The 15,510-nt window shown below is 37.5% G+C and overlaps 3 protein-coding genes across 3 annotated transcripts; 1 reads left to right on the top strand and 2 right to left on the bottom strand.

Annotated features, from left to right (window-relative positions):
• Positions 1–1,052: 1,052 nt before the first annotated feature.
• On the bottom strand, positions 1,053–6,181 carry LOC130744981 (subtilisin-like serine-protease S). The gene is made up of 11 exons (XM_057597136.1): positions 6,042–6,181; positions 5,739–5,830; positions 5,504–5,601; positions 4,973–5,125; positions 4,784–4,895; positions 3,705–4,245; positions 3,524–3,618; positions 2,924–3,163; positions 2,710–2,824; positions 1,973–2,180; positions 1,053–1,600 (listed from the first exon to the last, which is right to left on the bottom strand). Exons 1-11 carry the CDS (start codon positions 6,117–6,119, stop codon positions 1,053–1,055), a joined length of 2,280 nt encoding a protein of 759 aa, XP_057453119.1. The 5' UTR covers positions 6,120–6,181.
• Positions 6,182–6,541: 360 nt separating this feature from the next.
• On the bottom strand, positions 6,542–11,080 carry LOC130747161 (protein SUPPRESSOR OF K(+) TRANSPORT GROWTH DEFECT 1-like). Its single transcript, XM_057600015.1, has 8 exons — positions 10,381–11,080; positions 9,475–9,580; positions 8,788–8,986; positions 7,605–7,673; positions 7,459–7,533; positions 7,252–7,350; positions 7,005–7,160; positions 6,542–6,905 (listed from the first exon to the last, which is right to left on the bottom strand). Exons 1-8 carry the CDS (start codon positions 10,853–10,855, stop codon positions 6,780–6,782), a joined length of 1,305 nt encoding a protein of 434 aa, XP_057455998.1. The 5' UTR covers positions 10,856–11,080; the 3' UTR covers positions 6,542–6,779.
• Positions 11,081–12,006: 926 nt separating this feature from the next.
• Positions 12,007–15,506, top strand: LOC130747162 (uncharacterized). The gene is made up of 2 exons (XM_057600016.1): positions 12,007–13,347; positions 15,066–15,506. The coding sequence occupies exons 1-2, from the start codon at positions 12,188–12,190 to the stop codon at positions 15,070–15,072; spliced, it is 1,167 nt and encodes a 388-aa protein (XP_057455999.1). The 5' UTR covers positions 12,007–12,187; the 3' UTR covers positions 15,073–15,506.
• The last annotated feature ends 4 nt before the right edge of the window (positions 15,507–15,510 follow it).

The following is a 15,510-nucleotide window of genomic DNA, read 5'->3' as shown; positions in this document are numbered from 1 at the left end:
GTTCCGGCTCCATGTTACTAAATTTGCACCAAGAAACATGCAATATCTTATAGTGAACCGTCTAATGATTGACCCTACATAATCTACATATGTATAAACTATAAGGTTTCATAGACAAAATTTTCCCTCTTCTTCTGAATAACAACCTACTTCAAGGAAAGACACAGCAAATTGACCCTTAATAGTCCTACTTTCCACCTCCCTATATAGTAGATTCCTCAATAGGCATATGCTTCCATAAAATCAGCCATTTAGTTAATGTTCTGCCTTGACTTTTGTTTTTATGGGTAGCTAAGATCATTTCTACCACAACAGGAATATGATCCTATACTTCCAGGCTATGAGGCAAATCAAACTGCATACGAATAATTCCCAAAATCCTTCTGGAGTTGGGAGACATGAAACATATGATGATCAATTGGTATAATGAGGTCCAACTTGAACCACCTCTTTGATGAAAATATTTGCAACATTCTTTGATGTAAGTTGGTATTTGACAGGTTCAAAATTGGCATACTTTGAAATACAGTTGATTACAACCATGATAACTTTGAACACCTGAGATTTAGGACAAGTTTAAACTCGTCCTTAATATTACTCAGATCAACCCAATATTACTCGAGATAAGGCATCAACAACCTTATTTTCTGGTCCTGATTGTGTGTATATATATATATGACTTCAATTGATGCCGCATAAATTTAATTAGCTAAACAATATTGTTGATCAGTGCTGGCAATTCATAGTCAGAGAAAATGTTTCAAGTCTCATATGATCAACAAAGGCCTCAAAAGGTTTAGGAATGAGGTACATCTAACACCAGTGCCATGGTTTCTTTAACTTTTTCATATATCAACTTGCATACATTATTAGCTACCAAAGCTTTACTGAAATATGTGATACCCAAACCAATGTCCTGATGATGTATCACATCAGTATCCTTGAGTGATCCTTAATGTCGTCTTTTTTTTTTAATTAATAAGTGATATAAATCCATCTTCTTAACGTGTAAACATGATATATAATAATTCAGACCAGGAATAATGTAACTCTTAAGTAGATAGTACATTGAGACCAATAGGACTTCTAACCCTTTGTTTACCATTGTTCCAAGTCAAGGCACCAAACACAAAGTTTCCATTGCTATTCTTGAAAGGGGTGAAATCAATCCTGAAAGTTATCTTCTCTCCAGCTTTCCAGAACTTCAGTTTTGCTGGTGTAACTCTAACAATCACACCAGATGGTCTTTCAACACTTGCAAAATACTCTGTTGGTTCCTGACCATAGTAAGTAACTGTGCGATAAACAGATAAACTTCCATTCAAGTTGGACACACCAATTGAAGGATAGTTGAAGTTGTAGGAAGCTGTAGGAGATTTCTGACATTGAGTGAGTTCCCCTGTGAGGTTTTTAAGTTGTGCTGGGCTTGCCCCATTGCTGCAGAGAAAATTGAGAACATCTTGGGAACTAAAATCATATACTAATCCAGGATTTAGCGATGCAACTGGGTTAACATGTCCAGATCCATAGTCAAATGGTGTGGCTTGAGTTCCATTTGGATCTCTTCCTATGAGGCTGTGTGTGTTATCCATAACTGTTGCTGTAACACCAAAAGTAAATGCATTGATTTAGTATAGGAGAATCTGGTGTAAGAGAAATTATATCTCTTCTGAGATTTGGAAATATATTAACATGTAATTAGGGTACTATATCTCTGTAATTAGGATTATATTATCAAGAAATATAGGGTAACTTAGATTAGTTTCCATGTGTCCTTATATATACTGACAATATAATCCTAATTACAGAGATGTATAATATCCTAACTACATATCAGATATATTTCCTAATCTTAGTAGAGATATAGTTTCTCTTGTTCTCAGATCCTTCTTTATTTAGGATCATTACAAAAACATCAATGCTCATGTTTTTTATTTTTACGCCTGGAACTTTTATAGCATGAGCAACTTACCTGATGTCATTATTGCAGACATTATGGCTGCAGGACTCCAGGAGGGGTGGTGAGATTTTATAATTGCTGAAATTGCAGATATATGTGGGCAAGACATTGATGTTCCTGAAATGATGTTATAGTTGACAGATTTTTGTTCAACTGTGGCTTCAGTTGCCACTGGAGACCATGCTGCCAAAATATTCACTCCTGGTCCTGTGATATCAGGCTGCATACGATAGAACGCTTCATAAGTATATTATATTTTGGGCTGATTCTAACTAGCTATACCTAGAAATCTAGCTTAGATGCGAAGGTTGTCTTCCCATTTATAAGTACTTCATTGACCATATTTATAGACAATGTGAGACTAAGCACTTCCCAGCACGCCTAGGACTATACATTTCGAGCATGGAGATCACAAACTTTATATTCATCTGAATGTTCATATCCTTATCATGGAATATCTATCAGGTGGTTGAGGTCAAAGCCTTTATCCCTATCATGGGTTATCTATAGGGAAGTCAAGTCAATTCTTTAATTTCAAATTCCAACAGTTGGTCTAACAATGTATCTAAGATTCACACTGATATCACAAAAGAACTTGGACTGAGGCTAATTCTACCGAAAAAGCTTAAGGATTATGAGATCAACCTTTAACAATGTATCTTCTTTATCCATTTGTGCCAATAGAGAGTTTAGCTAGGAAGAATCTGCTATTCATGAAGGATTAAACATAGTCAACTGTGTAAACTTGCCTTAATAATATCCGGTGTAATTATATTTGGTCCCACGGAAGAGAAAGCTGCGGATTCTGGTGCAGGTTTGGTACCAACAAGAGTTAATGTTGGGAAGATTGTAGCAGTGGGATTCCTGGCACAATAAAAGCATTAGCAAAAGAAAATTTCATTGATCAATCTTTTGCCAACAAAGTGTGACTAAATTGGATATTGGACATTTTTTGAAACTCACTTCTCAGTCTTCATATATGCTTGAAGCTCTTCTACAGCATCCTGACCAATCATAGTGCTTGGGATGACAAATTGAAAACCAACATCTCTGGCATTGTGATCAATAAGAATCATTCCAACACCCCCACCTTGCTTTATTATTATGGCCTTCTCTCGTCTGTTATCAGTGAATTTTTCAACTGTGCAGATCACAATTTTACCCTTGATTAAGGTAGGATCTAGAGTATGTTCCTTGCAGAAGCTGGTAACAAAGAAACCAAAGAATTTGGATGAAAAAAAAATCTTGGGTTCAGTCATTAGCCATCACCTTAAAACTCTTCCCATGCATTTACGCAGAATATGGGAACTCAGAACAATTACAATACAATATGCGTATGAAACGACAAACAAATTCTGAGAAATATGGAGATTTTAGACATTTCTTTTGGGAGTCAAACTACATGTGTGGTTCTAGTATCCACAAAATTTTTACCAAGTTTTAATGATCAAATAGCAGAAGTTAGACGCCAAGAATGTAAGAAGCAGTAAGTTGTACAAAATTTGAAACACTTATCAGCAGTAAGTCTGTGTCATTGTGTGCTTTGTCATCTAATGCCTATACCTTGCATTTAGTGCTGCATCTCCAGCGGCTGCAGCGGCACTTCCATATATCAAACCATAAGAACCTTCCATTTTTATTGGATTCAGAGAAAGACCCTGAACATAAAGCAGTCATAATTTACTAACTGATGCTGATACTATAGATTAATATTTTTGTAAATGGTTTGTGTTTTCAACTTCACCTTCAAAACTTTTGAATTTCCAAGGTAGATATCTGATCTGAATTCCCTGTCTACTGTGCTAGCAGCAACAGTGAAGATCCAAGGAGCAACATTGCACGCAGTTCGTGGGAAAACCGAGTTTCCAGCAGAAGCAGAAACAAGAATTCCCTTTTGGAATGCATGGAATGCTCCAACACTGATCGCGTTCTCGAAGTAAAGTGGCTGAGGAGGATCAGGGCCAAGGGAAAGAGATAGTATGTCAACTCCATCATGAATGGCATCATCCATTGCAGCGAAAACATCAGCGTCACTGCAAAATCCAAACCAACAGGCCTTGTAGATGGAAAGTCTTGCACTTGGAGCACCACCTCTTGCAGTTCCTTTGGCCATGCCAAATAAGCTGACATTGGAAACAATGGATCCTGCAATTGTGGAAGCAGTGTGTGTTCCATGTCCATCGCTATCTCGAGGCGACCTGAAGAAAATGCTGTCGACAATGTTTTCTAGAGGACCAATTTCTGCTTCAAGCCCTTTTGAATAGAACCGGGCACCAATGATTTTCCTGAAAGATATAAACTTCAGATGAGTGAGATTTCAATACATGGTTGGCAAATCATAATCATTTAATCAGTATATTTTTATAGCATACTGCTATGAGTAAGCTTCAAGTTCATAATGTATTTGCTTGAATATATAAACTTTTGTTGAGGTCTCACTTTTAACTAGAGATATGACCAAATAAATTCTTATAAATGGTAGAGCAATCATCATCCATGAGCTAGATTTTGGGATAGAATTAAGCACATTCCAAATTCTAATATGATATATTAGACCCATATCTGTTTATTGGATCGCCCACACATGTATAGTTCTGCAAATTTCACACTCCATATGTTTAAATCTAGGCGTGAGAGGTGTTGAGGTCTCACATTGACTAGAGTTATAGTCAAACAAATTATTATAAAGGGTATCAATCTTCCCCTCTGAGCTGGCTTTTGGCCTAGGGTTAGACTTTACTCGAATTCTAATAATTTTGTTCGTCAATCCTAAAAACCATGTCTGATGGATTTCTAATTCCAATATTTGCTCCTAGTTCTTACTTGTTGCAATTGGCAAGTGTGAAATTATCACCAGTTACACATTCTCCTTTGAATTTCTCAGGCACAGGACCTAATCCATAATCATTGAAGCTTTCTGATTCTGGCCACACCCCTGAAAACCAAAGTTAAGTAAGCCATTGTAATCCAAATGAAAGAAGAAAAGGTAAAACTATGAAAGGAAGTAATTACCAGAGTCAATTACACCAACAATAACATTGGATGCAGAGTCCAGAGCTGAAGGGTTGTTCTTGTAGACAGTGTCTAATCCAAGAAAATCCCAAGAATGTGTTGTGTGGAGCTTATTCATTTTGCTCTCAAAAACTGACACAACTGAGTTATGATCTGAAATATTGTGCAAAACATCATCAGAGCAAAGAAAATCATTAATTGTGTGTATACAGTCTTAGTGCAATGTGAACGGAATTTCAACCAGAAAGTATTTTTTTCACTTTTTATCTTGAAGTGCGTCTAAACATCCGTTTGCACTGATACAAACAGATTACCAGACACGCCCTAAATATGGATTACACTCAGTTGCTGGGTATATACAGCTTTTAATTGGAGTCACCCCTTTTAAATTTGAAAATTTGTTATCAAATGGCTTTGATTGGTGACCCCATTTAGGTAAACCAAAAAAATATTTAGTCTTCGTCGCTTCCTTGTAATGGAAGGAAAAAGATAGAAATTATACTTGAGAGAAATAATACTAGATTACAATACCTGCTAGTTTTTTAGCTTGCTCTGGGGTAATCATGGCAGAGAAGCCTTGAAAGCTTCTACTGTAATGGTGGATTGCTGCTGCCTTTGCATCATTGAGACTAAAAAATGAAAAGAATTTTTGACAAATCAAGCTATTCTGTTTTTGAAATGTTCACACACATAAACTAAGCTTAAAAGACATCATCATGAGTAGTTATAAATGGATCAAGAAATTGTCTTAAATTGACTGTCATACCTTCCAGTGACTGAAGCTAGTATCTCATGGTTTGCTCTGACTACAGATTCTGAATTGGGGTGTGAACGATCTCCCATGTAAACTATATAATGCTGCGTCAAGGAAAATCCTAAAGTTAGTTTTGTTTTATCAAAATAGTTAGTATGGTACTTGTTTTATAGCTCACAAAAACACTAGCTTGATATATGGAAATATAAAATGTTATATGGCTTTTAGGCTGTAGATGCATGCAGCTTATGTAGGCAGCATGGATCAAATACGTCTAGTAACTTGATCAATATCTACATTCAAAATACTCCTTACCTTTGGGGTGGATCCATGGACCAAAGTATATCCAACAAACAGGAGAAGGGTGAAACTTAAAATTTTGGCAGACCCCATGATATGCAAAAGGGTTGAGGACAGAAAGCTAGACGTGGAAATGGTGACTCTTATATGGTAGGTGACTCGTTTATTTTATAGCCAAAACAAACTTAAATGTCATCATATAAAAATTCAGATGCCGGCTTTACATGTTTTCTGTTTATAACTTAGTGTGCAATTGGGATTCTTTAAGAAGTATAATCGAATTTAAAAGAGGATATAATAAGAGCAGTACATGTTTGTACATGTTCAACGAACTAGTGGCACTTGGAAGACTTATAAACGGCTATTGGATTCGTACTTGAATTATTCATAAACACACTCTCGTACGGCAGTAACTTGGTCAAGTGTACCAGCTGAAATTCTCATCCATTTTGGAATTGGAAAAGCACTCAATACTTTAAATTTGTGAAACATGCGTTCAAAATACAGAGCGAACATAAGAAACCAGTATCACATACAATTTATTTTTCTGATGAATTCAGATTTTTTTATACACAATTTAGGAGAAGCAAATAAGTGTATCCACTTCTATAAATTCACTTTCGTACAGGAGGGGAATTCACATCCCTAATAACAAATAAAAAAGGTGCATTTACTTGATCCAATAGCTCAGTAAGTTACAGATCATAACATTATGTTTAAAACAGTGGATCTTCGATGCAAATCCCATCACAATTAACCTTCCTCTCCAAACTCCTTTGTGAATCTCTCGTGGACTTCAAGGTCAGACTTGCTTACTGTAGGCCTTTGTCTGGCAAGTACTTTGTCAAAATCGGTTCTTGATATAGGTGGCGGAAGGATCTGGATAGAAAACAATAACATATAAACTCTCAGATACCAGTTATCATTTTGAGAAGTCCTACTTTCCACTGTAATGAAAATCTACAGCATCTTAAATACCTGAGAAGCAAGACCTTTTGTAGCAAGGTCTTGCATTGTTATTTGTATTGCACCCTGTTGCTTTGGTCCGCATGGAATCCACATACCCTCAGGACTCTTAAAGAAAAACATGGCATCTTGGGTTTTGCGAACAGGTTCAAATAAAACATCTTTCACCTATAGAAGATGTACAAATAACTTCAGCATCAAACTCATCCATATAACATGAGAACTGCAATAAAGCATTTCATATAGAAGTCAAACTTACACAGACAGATATATCTGAACCAGAAAATCCCTCTGTCTTGCGAGCCAAGTGTTCAAAATCACTTTCAGCCAAGTTATGGGGAGTATCTCCTAAATGCACCTGTTCAATTTAGCAAGCCCACAAGAAAAACATGGTAAGATCATTTGCTAGATTATAACCCAATACGTGCTATCCTTCAATACACATAATCACGACTCGTGACCTTGCCTTGAACATGTGTTGGCGAGCCTTCACATCTGGCAGTGGAATGTATATACGCTTATCAAAGCGCCGCCTTATTGCCTGCAATTACAAGTTCATTCATCAAAACAGAATCACACATTAACAAACAAACAGAACTATTTTCTTCTTACCTGATCGAGAGCATAAGGTGTATTTGTTGCTGCAAGAACAAGAACTTTCTGATCATTGTTTCCTACACCCTACAATGTGAAGTGGATAAACTACATTATGATTGGACTTGGACATAAATACAAAAAGCACAAAGAGGACTGACACCAAAGCTGTTGGGAACCTTGACTTTTATGAATTAGGAAAATGCTGGAGCATAATAATAAATTACCGTGAAGAAAATAATAAAAATGTGGCAGACATGTTTCAACATTAACATGCATTAAGTGGATGAATTTATTGTGTGGGTGAGGGAAAGGACAGACAGAATTTAAAAATATATGAATACCAGTTATCTGTTTTCAGCTTCAGAAAGAAAAAAAAGAATTAAGACAGGTTGCTTCTAGAATAACAAAATTGAATAGAGAATTACTAATCAAAATGCGTGTGCAGTTTTCTGGATGACTAAAAACCATCAACCAACTAACTTTGAAAAATCTGACATGATAAAAAAATAGTCTACGTAATAATTATGGACACCAAAAGAAAAGGTAATAATTGCAAATGCTTAAACAATCAAAAGACCGGGCAATAACAACCCTGGGATGGTGCTCTGATACCAATTGATAGATGAGGGACAAGAACCGACTATTATTCAAGAATAGCAATGAACTACAATGGTCACTGGTTGTTCAAGAGAACCAGCACTCTCCCTAGAATTCCCACAATCACCCCAAAAGATTACCATACTCTCTAACTGCCTCTTATTAAAAATATTCCCTCTCAAACCCTCTAACTAACTACGTCAACATAACTAACAAACTACGAGTATATATCAGAAAGCTTGGCTTGTCTTTTTTCATCCAAAAGACTGGAACACGCAATGTGAATTGATATGTACCCAATACCTCTGGGTCCTTCAAACTTCAAAAACATTTCTGTCAAATGTAAAGGCACAGCCAAGAAACCTACTTTTGAAAATGAAAGTAGTTAAGTGTTGCCAAAATGGTTAATACCTACGAACTTATGAAACTAATCACATTTGACTATGGCAAAAGAAATTTTCATGAATAATTCATATATACTACAGCTACATAAAGTGGGACTCAGGCTTCTTGACTTGCTCAGGATAATGCAATACAAATATCAACTAAAACTAGTTATTGTTCTATGAACATATCCCCGCCATGAGACCACAAATTGTACCTGCATCTGCACTAGAAGTTCAGTTTTAATTCGTCTTGAAGCTTCACTCTCATTGCCCTCTCCACGCTGACCACAGAGAGAATCAATTTCATCAACAAATATGATAGAAGGTGCACTTTCGCGGGCCATTTGAAAAAGATTTGAAACCAGCTTTTCACTTTCACCCATCCACTTTGAAACCAGGTCTGATGAAGAAACACTGGTGAAGAATTCAAAAGTTAACATATGTTGCAAAGAAAATATTCACCTATGGACTTAATTATAATTATAACAATATAGAAGACCTTTCCCACATCAAAATCATTGTCAAATATAGAGGACATTTTCCACAATAAAATCATTTTCAAGGCAGAACTCAATAAAATTGCATGCCCACGTGTACATGAAAGTAAATTACTATCATGCATACAAAATAAAAAACGAATTAAAACTTGGGCACCTAAGACTTTGCCTAGATACTGAAAGCAAAAGGAACACAGTTTTTTCAGAACATACTAACATTATCAAATGAGTCATTTTGACACTTTTATTTCATCAGCCTCTTAATTTTTCTGCTTGCAACTCAAACCACAACATAAATAAGGGCCAGAAAGTCTATACACATTAGTGAATGCTGCTTTAGAAGTGGAAAAGTCAAATATGAACTTAACATCAGTACACACACTATACATATCAAAACAAATATACCTGAAAAATGTAGAATCAGCTTCTGTTGCAACGGCCTTGGCCAAGTATGATTTACCTGTTCCAGGTGGTCCGTACAACAAAAAAGCTCTCCAAGGTCGTCTTTTACCTGAAATACACAATGGCAAACCATATTAAACAATTAGTCTACGTTTGAACTTTGAAGGTATTGGATGAAAAGGGGATAAGCAAAGATAAATTTTAATTTTTGAATTAAGAGAACTGTGTAATGTAGATAAAAAAGAACTAGAGATTAGAACATTAAGTTTCATTTTAACCCATCATTTTATTCTCTTCAAGCATTCCATTAATGAACTATATGATATCTTAGTTTATCTTATAGCATAAGCAGTCAAGCAAGTGTTTGATTTAGCTTATGAAAATTAGTTTATAACCAACCTGTAAACTCTTAAGCTTATCTCGATAACCTTCACGTTCTCAACACTTATACCAACATATAAGTTCTTATTATTTCAATTAGCTTCTTAAATAAGCTTGTAAGTAAGGCCTTTTGAAATAAAGTTGCATTTGGGTAAACAACTTAATTGAGTGCTTACCACATAAGCTAATTTGAGAAGTCTGTTGAAATTAGCTTAAAACAGCTTATAGATAGGTATAGCCGTATAGGCGCTTATTCATGAGCAACTTACCGAAACACTTGCATAACAGCTTAAGTGATTAATGACAAGCTTAATTAAGTTGTTTAATCAAAAGCACCCTAAATCATGAACACAGATAATATCTAACATTCTAACTACGCCGAGAATCAAATATCACTAGTTCAACTCATTAGCTGTAATAAATGCCCAATTGCCCTCAAACGCCGTGGCGGTTTAATAAATCTAACCATGATTATTGTTAACTATAAACCATCATTTCATTTCATTGCAACCATAGAAGAAAACCCACCAGTGAAGAACTGAGGGAACTTGACAGGCAAGATAACCGCCTCCTGCAAGGACTGTTTAGCGCTCTCCAACCCCGCAACATCATTCCACTTGATATTCGGCTTCTCCCTGATGATAGCAGAATTCAGCCCAGCACGAAGCTTAGCCTGCTCAGGATCCTCCCCGCCGTCGCCTTCACCGCCGTCCTTAGGCTTCGTCTTGGGCCGCGCAGCAACAGCGGCGTCCCCGTTGGAAGCCGGGCCGGGGCCACCATCATCAAGCACAGCACGGATCTCCTCGGCGCGGCGGAGATACTCGGTGAAACGCTGCGTGATGGCTTCTTTGATCTTAGGGTTCTTCTCGTATTTGAGATGCGTTTTGAAGTACTCTAAGGCGTTCATGTAGAGAGGGAAGGCTTTTGCGTAGTTCCCAGCATTGTCTTCGTGTACCGCTTGCTTCACGTACTCGATCGCTTGCTCCTTGAAATTGCTATACATCGTCTTCTTCTTTGAATTCGGATTCGGATTCTGCTACCTGCAGATGATGATGATGATGATGATGATCGAGAATCGCAAACCCTAGAGGTGGTGCTGCAACGACATCGTTTTGGGGGAAATTTAATTGTGATCGGTGTTTGTTGATTGGAAAAGTAAAGGAAGGAGTCAGAGAAGGTTAATGTGTGGAATCTAACAAGACAGAGTTGAAACTTTGAATGCTCTCAACTTGTTCGAGAGATAATGGATTTTTATTTAGGATTTAATTAGGAAATAAAGGGATTTGGAAATTTAATTTAATTGATTTTTAAAATAAATATTCAATCAAAATTAAAATTCTGTTTTCCAATAAATATAAACCGAGTGCCATCACTCAATTTTAATTTTTGGATTTTATCTTTCTTGCTTCTAATTATGGTTTGTGTGTGAAAGAATTTAGAACTATGTTCACCAAACCTCATTTTTTTCTTGTAACAGCTTCTAGAAGAAAACATCCAATCCAGCTCCAATCCAATCCCCTCAATTCTCCTTTCCCTTTTGAATATGTTACCAAATGTGTGATTATTAGAATGAACTATAAATCTTCCTTCACCTTAATAAATCTTGAACAAAACCCTTTCCAAACTTTCTCAAATCTCAACCATCCCCTTATACTCACATGTGATGCCCAAAGTTTGGAATGTTCACAAGCTTCTTTTTTTTTCTCTCCATGTTCTTAGAGTTAGTTTGATCCATGTTGGTGCCACTAAAGCCAGAATGCGGACTTCCTAGACAACCACACAATTTACAATCCCAACAGAGTTGCATGAGTTTTGCTATGTGAAAGATAAATTTCTCTGCTCAAAATTCAATTTGAAACTCTATTAACTTGGACTGTTAGCAGATTTTGTATGATCTTTTGGGATGAGAAATGCTAGTAACACTCTCTTTTAGATACTCTCTTAAACACTCTCTACGATTGGTTAAAATATACGTGGATCTCATCACTTTGGAAATGGAACCCATAGTTTAGTGGGATCACATGAATTTTAACCAATCATAGAAATAGTATTTGAGAGAGTCTTCAAAAGATAGTGTTGTTAGCATTTTTCCTTTTAGATTTTTACTTCATGCTTCTCTCATGAATGATGCTTAAGTGTATATTTCACCATGATATGGACCTAACTTTCGTAAACCAAGCCCAACAAATGAATAACTGTTCAGGGCCCACCAAAAAAAAAACACGACCGAGAACAAGAACCTCGTTTTCCATTTTTCTTCTTCTTCTTCTTCTTCCTCTCCACGCTCATTGTTCACTGCAACTTTACTTGCATCACCATCACCGTCACCGCAACCATGGAAGAAGAATCTCACCACCACCACCACCACCACCATCACTCACCCAACTCCCCATCCTCACCACCCACCACCGGCACCTGCTGCAAGTGCGGCGGCCCCACCACCTTCGCCCCACCTCCTCCCTCCCCTTCCTTCTCCGAAATCTCCCCTCCCCCAACCTACCGCCCCATCCGCGCCCCCGCCGTCCCTCCCGACCCCCACTCCCAGCGCGCCATCATCCTCGCCCCTGTCCCTCAACCCCAGCACGTCACCATCGCCTCACCGCCCTTCCACTTCCAAACCCCCATCAAACGCATCACCACCCCCGACGACACCCGCCACTTCCTCGACTCCGACTCCGGTAACAACTTCCTCGGCTTCGTCGCCGCCCTCTCCCAATCCGTCCGCGGCCGCAAAATCTCCGACCCCTGCCACCTCTCCGACCCCGTCAACGCCGTCGTTCAAGCCATCGAGACTCTATCCCTCTGGGTCGACGAGATCCCTCCTGTTCAGCAAGCCGCGCGATACGGCAACGTCGCCTACCGAACCTGGCACGAGAGAATGGAAAATTCCGGCGAATCTCTCATGCACCGGATCCTCCCGGAGGAACTCCGGGCTGCCACTGTTGAATTAGTCCCTTACTTCGCCGACGGCTTTGGGAACTCGAGCCGGATCGATTACGGGACCGGGCACGAGACCAATTTTGCGGCGTGGCTGTACTGCTTGGCGAGGCTAGGGGTGATCAAGGAAGAAGATTACCAAGCTGTGGTGATCAGGGTGTTTGTGAAGTACCTTGACTTGATGAGGAAGTTGCAGTTGGTGTATTGTTTGGAGCCTGCAGGCTCACATGGTGTTTGGGGGCTTGATGATTATCATTTTCTGCCATTCATATTTGGGTCTTCACAGTTGATTGATCATAAGTATATGAAGCCGAAATCGATTCATAACCAGGATATTTTGGATAATTTCTCCCATGAGTACCTTTACCTTGGCTGCATTTCGTTTATCAAGAAGGTGAAGAAGGGTCACTTTGCTGAGCACTCTCCCATGTTGGATGATATCAGTGGGGTGCCTAATTGGAACAAGGTTAACAGTGGCTTGCTTAAGATGTACAGAGCTGAAGTGTTGGAGAAGGTCCCCATCATGCAGCATTTCCTTTTTGGGTCCCTTATTAAGTGGTATGTAGTTGCTGCATCTATTGCTTTGACCATGCCTCCTGTTTTAGTTTATCGTTGTAGTTATACTGGTTAGTCTTGTGGTTGAATGGAAGGTGGTGGAGATTAGGTCTAATATGATAGATTAAGATGAAACTATTCTCTTAAAATAGAACAAATCATTAAAAGAGAATTTAATGTTAAGTTTATAATTGTATGCTCAGTGATAAAATAAATCGTTTATGAAAACTTTAAATCTGCCTTCCCTGCCAAAAATAATGCATTTCTGGATCCGTCCCTTACTGTTGAACTTGAACAAGAACAATATGATGTAGTTATTGTAATCTATATGAGTCTCGGAGATCCCGTAAGATTTATTATCACTAAGTCATTTCAGGCAGTGATCATGTCCTATGAATTTGAAATTTATAATTTGTTAGTGCTTTCCTGTGGAAACTAGAAAGAGTTTATAATTGAAAGTCAATATTTTTCTTTGCTGCCCCAAACAGCTTGAGTGCTAGACTTTGATTGTTTTATATGTTTGTACTTTATCGTTTAAGGGTTAATTTATGTAATGAATTTATGTTCTAGCACTATCAGGGGTCTGCCTTGATTTGTTGCCTAAGTTGATGCATGTCGATTTTCCACTAGCAAACATAATTGTTTGGTCTTGCATTTGTTTTCTTTATTCTGTTCACTTTCGGATGAGTTTTGTTGTAGTGATTTTGCATGGGCATGCCTCAATTTGAAAAAGATAAGAAATACTGCTGTACTTTTTTCACCAAAAACAGTTACACTCTCCCAAGCATCCTCTGTTTTGTCCCCAAAGCTCTTTTACATCTGTTAATTAAAAAAAAAGTTGATGTTTCTCTCTCTAATTCCAGTATTCTGTCCATGTTATTGAGCAAAGGATTAGTTATTATTTAAGTAATGAAATCATATTAAGTGTTTTGCAATATTTAGTTGGACAGATAGTGGACACAATTACATAATCTTCCAATTGTTGTCATCTGTTGAGTTTTCAATTGCTGAAGATTTTGAGCATAAAGTAGATATCATGTGATTAAGTGTTATTTGAGTGAATTGATGCACAGAAGAGCTACTGTCCCTATGTTTTGGCTAATGGAAAAGGATAGAATGGAATTGATTGGAATGCAATGCAAAGCTATGCTATGCAAAATGCAATGAGTGATCTTGGGTTCCATTGTTTGAAATAGGATGGAATGAAATGGAATATAATGGAATGGATATGCCATACTTATTCTTTCCCTCCAATTTAAGGGGTGTGGGAAGAATAAGCTTTTTTTATCCCATCATAAAAAAATCCTGAAATAGGAATGGAACTTTTATTTCACATCATTCCATTCATTCGTGTTCATACTCCATGTCATTCCTTTCTTGATAATGATACATTTGTTGCTGTATAATCTTATGTTGATGCATGACTGTCTCATTCTATGGAATAATCTCACAGCTTATACATTTCCTACTAATTATTAATTAAGAGTTGTGCAAGGTGTTGGTGTGAAACTTAACATCCTCTGCTTCTGGTGAAGAAACTGGAAGAAAGTTGAAATGATTAGGAGTATCTGCATTTATTGGTCTATTGTTTTTTTTCCCGTTTATGTTTTCATTGTTTCCGGACTTCTGTGAAAGTATAACTTGTGTGGCGGAAAACTTCCCTTGTCTTCCTTTTTTTTTTCCTTCAGTTTCTGACCTTTTTCCCATTTATTTCCTACCAGGGATTAGGGAATGGTGCGTGGAGTGACTTTGCCTGGGGGCATTGCTGTGTTGCCCCGCTCTGAATCATGTTGATGAAGTCAAGTATTGGAAGTCATTAGAGGGGATTTATGTTTATAGCAGTTCATTCATTTGATCTTTTGATACTCACTTTGTTGACCTACTTGTTCACTGTCAACTTACTTATTCTAGATATACTCATGTTCGTGAAAGAAAAAAAATGGAATGGAGTTTCTTCGTTTTGCCATGACTGAGGAGATTGTTTGCTACATGTGGAAGAATAGTTAATATACTTCAAGAAGATCTAGTTAATGCATGCTTGTGCCACTGGTTTCTGGCTCTTACATTACGAACAGCATAGAGTGTAACCCCTTTATCTTTTTGATGAAATTTGGAAACTAACAACTTCTGTAGTGAATCAATATATTTGAATTTTTATTTCACACA

Source organism: Lotus japonicus, chromosome 3 (genome assembly GCF_012489685.1).
Source record: "Lotus japonicus ecotype B-129 chromosome 3, LjGifu_v1.2".
NCBI lineage: Eukaryota > Viridiplantae > Streptophyta > Magnoliopsida > Fabales > Fabaceae > Lotus > Lotus japonicus.
The sequence above is the reverse complement of the archived record's forward strand: the minus strand, read 5'-3'. Positions and strand labels throughout refer to the sequence as shown.